This window comes from Semicossyphus pulcher, unplaced genomic scaffold, assembly GCF_022749685.1.
Source record: "Semicossyphus pulcher isolate SPU_LCO1_2020_fin unplaced genomic scaffold, fSemPul1.0.p SCAF_18, whole genome shotgun sequence".
Lineage (NCBI taxonomy): Eukaryota > Metazoa > Chordata > Actinopteri > Labriformes > Labridae > Semicossyphus > Semicossyphus pulcher.
The window spans coordinates 6911720-6923883 of NW_027211691.1; the positions used below are offsets into that span (position 1 = coordinate 6911720).

Here is a 12164-nt window from a genome sequence, read left to right on the forward strand (position 1 = left end):
TTTCATTCGCTTCACGCGCTCTTCTGACAGAGTGTATGTGAAGGAGAGAGAACATAACTCCCCTGTTGTGTTTGGATAGCGGTGGATGAAATATTAATGCGTCAGTCCTCCAGCATACTTCACATACCTTATATGTTGGAATTTCCAAGCTATAGGCAGAGAGGTTTTGGTATCTTTTGTAACAAATGATACAACAGAGCAGGCCTTTGTGCTCCTCTGCAGCTTTCAGAGGAAATACATTATTAACAGATACAGTGGCTGAGTATTATTTGTTGTTGGATCAGACGCTTCAACAATGAGTCTGATTAAAAAGTCAAATCCCGTCTTTCAGAGCTGAAGTCGTGCGTTTGCTGTATTTAGATTCCAGGTGAATGCTGAGCTGGGCTCGTGTCTCGCTGCAGTTTGTGAACACACAGAAAAAACACATTGTTGGTTGTGGTATTGCTTCTTTTATATTTCATGAAATATGCATCCTGTTGAGTTCTTTCCTTTTTAAATTCCTGGCAGTTTTACAGAGTCAAACAGTGATGATGCAAACACAAGGACAACACTGAACCAGCATACAAACCATAGACAGTTTGGTGAGAGGAATCAAACATGATGTAGCTGAAGAACACAATATGAGTGACCTTAGAGTTATTATAATGACAGAAATCCATCTTCGCTGATTGGACAGACTGCTCCAGTCTGTCTGAGGGTTACATACTCAGAACAGCTGATTAGTTCAGCTACACTCCGTAACACTGCAACTATCACATGGAAAGACAGGAGAAATGAGCGTCCTGCTAAAAATACTGTTGCTCCTGGCCTCCAAAGGGCTGCCAAGTTAGTAGAACAACATGACAGCTCGTTGTCACGCCCAACTCATCAAAAACTGCAGCTTGGTCAGCGGCCCAGCGCTTCCAGCATCATTTCTGAATGCGGCCCTGTAGCTTAATGTTTTGATGTGCCATTGAAGTAGGGTGACAGAGTATACGTACAGAGCGAGGAAGTCAGCCAAGGATGGGGGATAAACAAATAAAATTCTATTATGTAGTCGACCACGGTTTGATTCCCATGTGAAACCAATCATCAAGGTTCGCTATGTTTTGAACAGTTGATTTCTTTTTATCTAATATCATACATTTTATTTCCTCTGTTTTCCCCTGATTAAACTTTCATTTCCAGTTGTTTTCTCAAGATCTCCACTTATTTTTCTCATTATCCGGAGATAACAAAGCTGGTTTTCTCATGATGAATTTTCAACAGGCCATGCTGCCATTGCCCACACTAATGAGGTAAGTTAAGCCTATTTCTTTGTTAGTTTTGTGCTTTTGCAACTCTGGAGATATGAGTTATGATCATCTCGAGCTATCTCAAGATAACGAAATAATAATAATAATAATAATAACGAAATAATACGTCGAGATCTCAAGAAAACAAGCGGAAACTATTCGTTAACACCGGAAAACGGAGTAAATATAATGAATGTCAGTAACTTAACTACGTAACTAGCGTATGCAAGTAAATACTGATTAATACTACACTGATTTGGTGCCTAAACATAACAAACTCGATAACTTAATATTAAAACTGGACATTGCTTATTTATAATCACTAACTTGACAGCTTCGTTTGAAAGCAGTATTGCTAACTTAACCACCAGGCCCTGCACGACTAAGAGTGATGCTAGGTGGTATTTGTGCACCGAGCATCACTATTAGTTGAAATGTTCGGCCACTGACCAAGCTGTCGTATGTCACAAGTAAGTTGTTAGAGTAAACATGTTGCAGCCAAAAGAAGAACTATCAAAATATAAGAAAAGTTATGGGGACAAATTAGCTGATTGGTTTTTGAGAACTAAATGAGAAGATCAAGCTCATGCCTAAATATGGAGCTGGAGTCAGGGCACGGTTAGCTTAGCATTTATAGCTTCTCATCTTTAGAAATGGATTTTTCCCCACATGTTGGACTTTTCTTTTAGCTGAGAAATAATTCATCAGGAGCAGTTTGAGCACTTTCATCTTTCGTTTTCTCTTCGTATGTGACATGAAATCAAATCAAACACTGAAGACGTACAAATTCTCGTAGAATAATCGTGTTGGCTCCATTAGACACAAACATAACAATAATATTTAAAATAATAATCATAATAAAAATAATAATTATAATAATACAAATAGTAATAGATGGAGGAGCCGTGGTGAAGGTTCCCTGCTACAGAGCTGCCTAGCACAGTAATACTGTTAGAGACGGGGACAGGGTGTGCTGTACAGGCAGATAGACAAACACACAGACGGGACAACACACACTATAATACATTCTGGAGTAAAAACACTTCATAATTGTCATCATGCAATAAAAGAATAAAAAAACATGGCACATAGGTGATCATTATCTCAATCAGATACATATCAAATATAGAGACATTTCTTAACAAATATAAAGTTATTGCATTTTCATTATTACTTCATATAAGACACTATATGCAAGGCATACTGTGGAAATCTTCTCTACCCAAAGAGGATTGTGGGTAGTGACTATGTGATTGTCCTTTTCTTATTAAATGGCTTCTAGTTCAAATGTACAGACAGGAAGCATCCCTTTTAATGCTGTGCAGAGCTGCTGTCTCACACAGAGGGAGGCTGATCCAGGGTTTACTAATGTTTTATTACAGAATGCACCGTTCACCTGCTGCTGGTGGCACTTTGTTACATGTGGTGCACATAAGAGACTCCCTGACACTCACTACACGGGGACACTTAAGCTGAGGTCACTGTGATGCATTTACTGCAGGTCTTTATTTATTCACAATTCAGCCTGTGAAACAGTTTAACGTTATCTCACCTTGAATTAAGAGATTATAAATGTATAACAGAGCGTGTGCTTCATAATGCGGGGTGATTACATTGGAAAGATCATGGGTTTATTTATGAGGAAAATCAAATAAACACTTCTTTTAAGGGGCATTATGGGGATTAAAGGCTCTAAATAAAAGTCAGCATATCTTTGTCAGCTTGTCTCTTTCTTTCAAAAGTTCTTTAACTTGATTGAAATGCAGTACTCAATTGGAGGAACACCGATTTAAATACAAATAACTCTTACTTTGCTTTTTTCCAAATCAGATTTTAAATGGCTTCTCCCTTAGGCATCTATGTGCTTCAGCTTATTTCATTACACCATAAAAACAACTTGTACAGTTATAAAGATGGCTGATGCATTGCGATGAACACTTTAATTTTTGCCTTGAAGCTGAATTATCATGGTTTATGCAGTAGCAATCTGACTCTTTAAGGTTTGGCTGCTAACGTTAAAACGTTAAAAGACAGCATCAAGGGCCGTGCTACTTTTTGGCATGTGGTTACAGGTTGCACATGTATTAATTGTGAGCAATTAAATCAATAGTGATGTTCCCCTTTCAATTTTTTTTCCCAGTTGGATAGTTTTCAAATTCTGTAGCGGTGTTAGCATCCTTTTTTTTAATTTTTATAAAAGAGCAATTAGAGAATAGCAAGAAAAACTGAAAACAATTGCTGTAGCCATGATGTCCTATTTTTTAGCTTCTTATCTTGTCAACCTCTGCTGTTTTTCCCTTTCCCAGAATAAACTAATTAGTCGATATATGAAAAAAATGATTAGATAAATTAAAAAAAAAGATTTTAGGTTGAAATGTGGTTTTGAAATGAGCTGAACATAGTGATGATGATTTAATGAGCTCGAATTAATAATGCAGTTGCACCATTAAGTGTTTATCCCTTTAAATTTTCGGTAACAAATTATTCACATTATAAATAATTCACCATGTTCTGATATTTGTTTTTATGTACTTGGAATGTACTTATGTATAATATATTAAAGATGTCTTATGAGCACCACATCAGACAAAGTGCTGCCAGGTATGTTTGTGAGAAAGGTGTCATGTGATCAGGTGAGAGTGACATCAGTTTTGTATCCTAAGTCCCCAATTTCAGCTCCGATCTGCTTCATTCGATCTCTGTGTGAACACAGACTCTGGGCTCCCTTCATATCTGAATCTTTTGATTGACATGCAGGCACTTTGTTTGGTCAGTTTGTAGCTACGGCCCACTTTGGAGGTGGGATTTGTTTCATCTGAGCTGGCTCCGTATATGAGCATGGCGCTAACACTGCTGAGGTTAGAGGTTCAAACACTAGGTCCATAAACACCTCACATGTATATACATCATGCACTGTGCTACAGACGGCGCATGTTTCTAAACTGGAGGCTTAAAAGTGTCACTAAATGCTGATCAGACTCCATCTAAAGTCTGGATGTAGTCACACCAATATGTGGTGTGAGTGTGTGTGGAAGTGTGTGTGGCCGAGGGAATTTCGGGTAATTTGTCAGGCAGATGTGCAGCCAGACTGGGATGTTTTGTCCTTGTCTGTCTCCGTAACGCAGTCGGACACACACACATGCACAAACACACAAATATACACACACACACACACACACACACACAGAATGCCTCTAAATAAGACAGAGTGAGTCATGAAATTTACATTCCCACATAACAGCTTTCAGTGGAGAGAGCTTGCTGCTGGAACTAATGGATAAACACTGCTGGTATGAAGTCAAATGCTTCTTAAAGGTCACACTCACACACACACGTACACACACTCATACACTTCACCGGAGGGAAACCCAGTGAGTAACTCATCCACTGAATAACACTGTTCATACAAAAGCTTTCCACATTAATAGCTTTTCCACCATCTTGATTGTTTGACACGCAGGTGAGCTGATAGGAATGATTGTCGAAAGACGTTGCCGCTGCTTATTCCTGGTTCGCAGCTGCCAGAGCACACTCACCTCCTGACACCCCCGTCATCCCAGGAGAAGGGGGAGAATCTTTGGAACACTCGAGAGTTAGAAACGGAAGGGGTAGATAGACACTCAGAGCTGGTGGAAGACAGGGGCTGCTGCTGCAGCGAGGAGGCCCAGGAGGAAGCACATGCTGGGGGACAGAGGTGAAGGCAGAGAGCCCGCAGAAGAGTGGATGGAGGAGGTTTTGATCTCGGAGGTGAGGAAGGCGGAGAGGGGAACGTGGGAGACCAGAGTGGGGCTGGCATAGTTGATGAGGGAATCGATTTTCTCGGCCTCCTTGCTGCAAGCTTCGATCTGAAAAATACAAGAGAAAACGCAACACTCAGATTTCCAAAATCCCAATCTGACTCAGCACAGGAGACTCGGTTTCTCCACTGATCTTTCATTAGATTTTTAAAGTTTGGTTTTATTATACTTTCATAGACTAAATTAATGTCATCCACCTTTTAAGATGTAAACGAATAGAATAATTTACATATTTCTAATATAAGATGTTATTTTGTGTTAAGAAAAACAATTCCATCCCACACGGCTACACACACCTTTAGTTTGAAATTGCAGTCTGGACAGCAGGCAAATGCAATCCCTGAACTTTCTGGGCCTCTCAGCAAAATATGTTCTCTTTTCCAAGTGAAAAACCTGCACTGACCCAGGACTGCATTGTGTGTATTCCAGAAAGTTTACTTTTATTAGGAACTGTTGTTGTGCAAGAACACAACCAAATTGTGTTACTCTAGTCCTACAGATTTAACATACAACAACTAACAGCCTAACAGCACGGATAAACTACTGCAAAAACATTTTTTCTCTCAAGTGAATTTTGACAGTTAATTAATGCTTTAAGTGCAACAAAAAAATGTGTAAAGCCATGTGGAAATCTGAGTCTGCTGCTGCTGTCTGTGTCTGCCTGCCAGACATACAGAGTGCCCCTAACCCCCAATGATAGTGTGTGATAGTTAAATGAGGACCCATGGCAGACATCAGCTCAATAATTAGTCCCGCCTATTAAAAAATACATCAAAGCAGAATTGAGTGTTGTTGACTGGGGCCCTCAGGACCTCGATACACTGGTATTTTTTAAAAAGCACTACTTAATAAAGAAACAGGAAACAATGATATAAAGCTATTAGGAAAAAGATATATGACAGAATAAAGGATATTTGAGATATGGATAAAGAGTACCTCTTTGGTCTGCAGGGAGCCCAGTAGGAATAGAGTTAATGCAAGTCTAATCCCCTCAGATTAATTTATACAAATTATGGACATTTGTTCTCTTTGGCCATCAGAAATATTAATAGTGGAAAGTGTCAGCATCCCTGTCTAAGAAATGTGTGAGATATCTGTGTAATTATTTGAGTCATTAAACACAGTGCTCAGATGTGATTAGAAAGTAGAAACTTTTTTTTTTGGCACCGCTTTTGTCAACCTGGGGACGAATATTACTTTTCTTCTCAAACACATGGAAGAAGCTGTTGCCTAGTAACAGCTTAACTAAAAGCCCACCAGAAGAGGCTTCCCTCAGCCACCCAGATGAGAGTTTGCTCTGTGCCTTTTTCATGTTTATGCCCATCTTTTTCTTTTGCTCCTTTGAGAGATTCTTTCTGCCTCTCCCTACATTTATCCTGTTTTTCTTGAAATCTTTTCCTTTAAAAAAGGTCGTCATGTTTAATAAGTTTCAAGAATCGTTATTTCAATTTAATATTTTTCAAAAATTAAAAGGGTCCCTTGTGACTTTAGTACAGCAGCTAAATGAGTTTTAATTGACATTATTTTCTTCTTCATATCAGGGATAAATGTTTTTCTTCTCATCCTAACTGAAAAACTAAAATAAATCCCTGGAAAACAAATGACATCCCCCTGTTTAAATAACTTTCATATTGAGGCAGCGAGACAGCGAGGAGCAAACCTGTGGAAGCAAAACTGTGAAATTCATTTTGCACTCCTCCAAAATGTTTTTTTTTGCTCCAAAATGTTTTCATTAGCACACTGATGGAGGCAATGTACCTGAAAACATCTGGGAGAATAAACCTGGCATACGGAAGAGAAACGTTTCCACAAAATATGAACCAATCAAATCAACCGGCTGCCAATTCCACACAGTGTTCTTGGAGACAATTCCTCAAATTAACATCAGATCAGCAATCAGATCAGCCAAACAACTCGGTAAAAAAATCTGGCTCACATTGTTATCGTGTCTCAGCCTGGTGTAAATGAAGTCCGTACAGAGTGACCACATTCTTAAGAAACCAAATCTGACAAAAAAGTTCAAAGGGCACCAAACTCCACCCCTTTTTGCTAGCTGAGCAAGCCGTGCAAATGATACAAGTAGTTGCACTAGCTTGAAAGTCTGTTAAAAAATGAACAGCGTTGCCTTGACCTGACCTGGGATCCACCCATCCATCCATCCATAATCCATCCATCCATTCATAATCCATAATACATAATCCATAATCCATAATCCATAATCCATAATCCATAATCCATCCATCATCCATTCATCATCCATCCATCCATTAATCCATAATCCATTCATCCATCCATCCATGAGGCCAGGTCGCGGTGGCAGCAGGCTAAGCAAGTTAACCCAGACGTCCCTCTCCCCAGCAACGTTCCTCTCCCCAGCAACGTTCCAGCATCTCCTGGGTGGCCCTACACCTACATAATCCCTCCAGTGAGCTCTGGGTCTGCCCCAGGGTCTCTTCCCAGTTGGTTGCGCCTGGAAAACCTCCAGCGGGAGGTACCCAGGAGGCATCTTTATCAGATGCCCAAACCACCCCAACTGGCTCCTTTCGATGCGAAAGAGTAGCAGCTCTAGTTCAAGCTCCCCCCGGATGCCTGAGCTCCTTACCCTAATCTGTAAGGCTGAGCCCGGCCACCCTGCAGAGGAAACTCATTGCCGCTTGTATCTGCAATCTCATTCTTTCGGTCACTACCCAAAGCTTACACCACAGGTGAGAGTTGGAACATAGATCGACTGGGAAATCGAAAGCTTTGCCTTACGGCTCATCTACCTACACCACAATGGTCCAGTACAATGCCTGCATAAGAATTGTGGGAAAGCTTTTTTATACCAAGTGTATCAGCAAAGGTCTAGGGATCAGATGTTGCTATGCTGACACAGATTACATATTAATATCAGTTGTACTGAAAGCTTGGCCAGCAGGCGCAGCAGAATACAATGCTTGCAAAATTGCTGCAGTTTCCAAGCATTTCCATTGCTTTCAAGCTAAAGTTAACCGCAAAAGTGTGTTCTGTTTGCAGTGGCACAAGAAATAAGAACATTACATTTAGCATCTCAAGTGAACAATAATTTTCACCTAAGCTTTTAAGCAGTTAATCGTGCTGTCTTGCTAATTAGCTATTTCAAATATGCTCCAGGACGCCTGTTTTAGGAACTGAACTGAGTTTTAAGGCTCATTAAATGATAAAACGTGCCACAGCTTACCTTATACTTCTAAAAGACATTATCACAAAAGTTGAGCCAAGACCTCTTTTTAGTTTGCCAGCCACAATACTTTCATTGACATTGCGTATGCTGGTCTAAAGCCCTGAGTTGTCAGGGACAAGGGAGACATCATCGAAACAGACTATCTGCCCTTGACTTACAAACACAAACTGAACACGTCATAGATGCAAGAGAAGTCGTCAGGGTATCACTGAAGTGTTGACACAAGTGAAGACTGGGATCTAAAACAGGAGCCTATCCTGTGTCTGGGTTCATGTGTGTTTTTGGACGTAAATGAATGTCAAGACATCTAGTTTGCAAGAGCCCTGAGGGCTAAAGATGCTGACCCTACATCTCGTCCTGCTGCTGACTTTTGTTGCATATCATCCTGTCTCTGGTGATCTCTCTTTGACAGGGCACAGTATGTACAGTGGTAACTTGCTACTATCAGCAGAGTTCACTCCTAACAGCAACATCAGGATCTCTACTGTCCATTGAGGATACTTGTTGAGATCCATACAGATACATGTTTTGTGGGATTGATATTGATGCAGATTTTAGAGTCAGCATTTTCATCCATAAATATCATGAATGCTTGAGCTGGAATTAAATTAGAGCTTCTAAATTTGTAGAACTTGAATTCTCATAATTATGGCAATGCAAAGGTACCAAAGCTGCCTGAACAAAAGACTTTATTCAATTCATCATTATTACACATTGTAAACCAATTCTAGTGCGGCCTACCGGCTGCTCAGCAGCGATACTCTGTAGTTTTTTTTTTTTTAATAACCATTTGTCCTGAACCGTACAACACGTAAACTGCTGTAATCTCGGATTCTCACATTCAGCTGCAAATTCGGCATGACGACGTCATAACGACGTCATAATCTGTGTAGACCTGGCGGTTGTTATCAAGCTGCTCTGCTCCTCAAGCTTGCGTTTAGCTAGCTAGCGCAAAATGGACAGGTTTTTGACAACAAATAGACCGAAGGAGCAGACCAACAGCCCTGCCATGGAGGACTCTGCTGCAAAAAAACCTTAGAACTCATGGCCAACTAAAATCCGAAAATATGAGGCAGCATACATTAAGTATGGCTTTACAGCAATACAGAAAAATGGCCATGATTGTAGAAATGCATCCTCTGTCTAGAGACCCTCTCAAACGAGTGTTTAAAACCTTCGAAACTTCAGCGTCACTTGATGCAAAAACATCCGGCAGAGGCCGATAAAACAGTAGACTAGGTAGGCTCAAGTTTAGGTTCAAATCTTGTTTCAATACAGTAAAAAACACTAAGTATCTGTAAAGTTTGGGCCTTAATGGAATCATTGACAAACCTCTGAGCATCCTGTCCTAATGTCTAATTAATTGCACCCTTAGCTTTGTGAGTTGGTATGTGTTTCAATCTTTCTTAATCACCAATGTCAGTCAATTCATTTCTTTTCATTTGCTCTTCACGGCACATTTATACCTCTTTTCAACAGAACTTTCTTCTTTTAAAATACTGTTGCTGTGAGATCACAGTGTGCCTTGCTTTGTGCGATGGGACAGGAAGACCTTGAGCTAAAAAAAGACGCGGACACTAACAAAAACCGAAACGTCATACCTGCGCAGGCCTCAGACAGGCTCTGTTGGTACCTGTAGAAAGAAGATTCATCTCCTATCGTGAGCTGATTCACAATCCCTGCAGAAACGTCATGACTAATAAATAGCTTTCTTGGTGATACATTTTCTCTTTAATGATCTTGTGAGAATTTAGTATTCTGCTGCCGTTTCTGCTGTTAATAAAAGCTGTTTATGTTTTTGATAGGGGGCTCGAGTGTATGTTTTTCTAAAAAGCTGCCAATTATAAATAAATTGGGTAGAAAATTGTTGAGATGGCTGAGACGGGATGATCAGATGCAGTTGGTTTAGAACTCTGATCAAGTGAATGTTTTTCTTTAAGATGTAGAAGCAGAACATGTGAACACAGAGAGCGACTTGGGAAACCGAGCGGATGTACTGACTGTCTCTAAATGTTTAACTAGTCTAACTCTTTTCTTTTTCATTTCAAAGAGACTCAAGTACACCAAAATTATATAAAAAATAAAGCTTTGAAAGGGGTGAAAAATTGCCTTGATGTTGAAATGTATTGATTTCTGTGTGATGTTGAGTGTTTTTTTTATGATTCCCTCTTTCAAACCAAAACTCAGTTTTATTCTGTCAATATCCTTATTTCTTTGTTACTGTTCTTCTTTATATCCTTCAGCTCTTTCAGCACAGTAACAGTCTATCGGCAGCTTTTGTGTGAAGCGTGTTCAATGCTTTTGGGCATGAACTGATTCGGATCTAAGATTAGATTATATTGCTACCAGCAGCAGCAGAAAAACACCAGCCTGAAGACGTCTCAGCTCCAGATAGATGTAACTTCAGTGTTTTTAACCCACTTACTGGGTGACACATATAGACCTTTTCCAATTAGAATAACCTAACATGATCCCCTGTCAGGACCTGAGGGTACAATAAGGGCGGAAAGGGTTTTTAATTTACAATTAAATCAATTATGAGATTATACCTTCAAGATCACAGATAAAGCATCGACAAGTAGAACATAGTCAAGCTGCTTTCGGTACAGGTGCGGTCTCAGCATAGTGTGTGTTGCTGTGCCTGTGACACAGGTGTGTTTATTTTCCACAACACAGCTTGACACAGCTCATTATTACACTTCATACATTTCATTTTGCACTAGATTAGACTCACTAATTAAAAATTCTTAACCATCAAACTTGTATAGTTGTGTTGTGGAGGTTCACTAATGAAGTTTTTTGTGGCGCTGGAACTGGAAGCAACTGCTTTAACATTCACAAGTGTTTGAAGGATGTTTAGACTTTGCTGGCAGAGTCAAAACATCCTGATGTACAACAAAAGCATTGTTACATAACTGTGATGCAATTATACGTGTTGGTCTTATGTCTGAAAAGGCGCCCAGTCACTCTAACTCAACAGCACAAGATTAAATACAAAAAGGAGACAGAGATGTAAATGCATGTCTGGTTCCTCTGTCTAAAGAGCACTGCGATGCATTTAAAATGAATTCATTATTAACCTTATGCATAAAGAATTAAATCCATTAAAACCAGGAAGTGTAATTGATGAGAAAGCTTTAAATGGTTAATGAGATTCTCGTCACATCAGCATGTTAAACGTTTTTTTCCTCGCACAGGGCGAAAGAGGTGACAGGACATCCTGCACATCCACAGGTAAAATACATTTCCATTCAAAAAGAAACCTAGAGACCAATCACCTTAAAACTAAACACAGATCCATCCAGGATCCAAAATCCATAGTCACATAGTCACACACACCAATAAAATGTTGTGCAGTAAGAGTATCAGAAATCAGTGTCAGCTGTACAAATATGTTCAAAGAAATTTCTGGCAATTGTTTTGGATTATTAAAGGTAACATTGTTACGATAGAGATCCCTATTGATAAAACACCAGTAAATCGCAGCAAATAGATATTGCAATTGCAAGACATATCCAAGAGCTAAAAGGGGGGTGGTTGGTTGGGTGGGTGGTTGGGATGTGTTTAGGCCTACAAATATTTGGCAACCACTTAACGGAAAATATATTAAAGATAAATAAATCTATAAGTTTATAAGTTTTAAAATCAGCAAGAAAATGTAAAAACTGGGTTTTGTAAAAAATGGTGGAATTATAAATGATCATTACTTAAAAAGGTTGAAAAATATTATTATTATTTAACGGGGTGCAATTGGATTGGTGCATACAGATAGAATACAAAAAAAGAACTTTGCTTCTGTACCTTCATTAGTTTAAGTCAGATTGCTTTTGTCCCTTTGTGATGGTTGCACTACTGATAAAGTGTGTCTGTATTTTACACAAATGCCCAGGG

General features: G+C 39.4%; 1 protein-coding gene across 1 annotated transcript in view; it reads right to left on the reverse strand.

Annotated features, from left to right (window-relative positions):
* Nucleotides 1–438: 438 nt before the first annotated feature.
* reck (reversion-inducing-cysteine-rich protein with kazal motifs) overlaps nt 439–12164 on the reverse strand; it is an 80987-nt gene continuing 69261 nt past the window's right edge. The window contains exon 21 of the mRNA XM_069667713.1: nt 439–5119. Coding sequence (XP_069523814.1) covers nt 4895–5119 — 225 coding nt within the window. The 3' untranslated portion in view covers nt 439–4894. The remainder of the gene's footprint in view (nt 5120–12164) is intronic.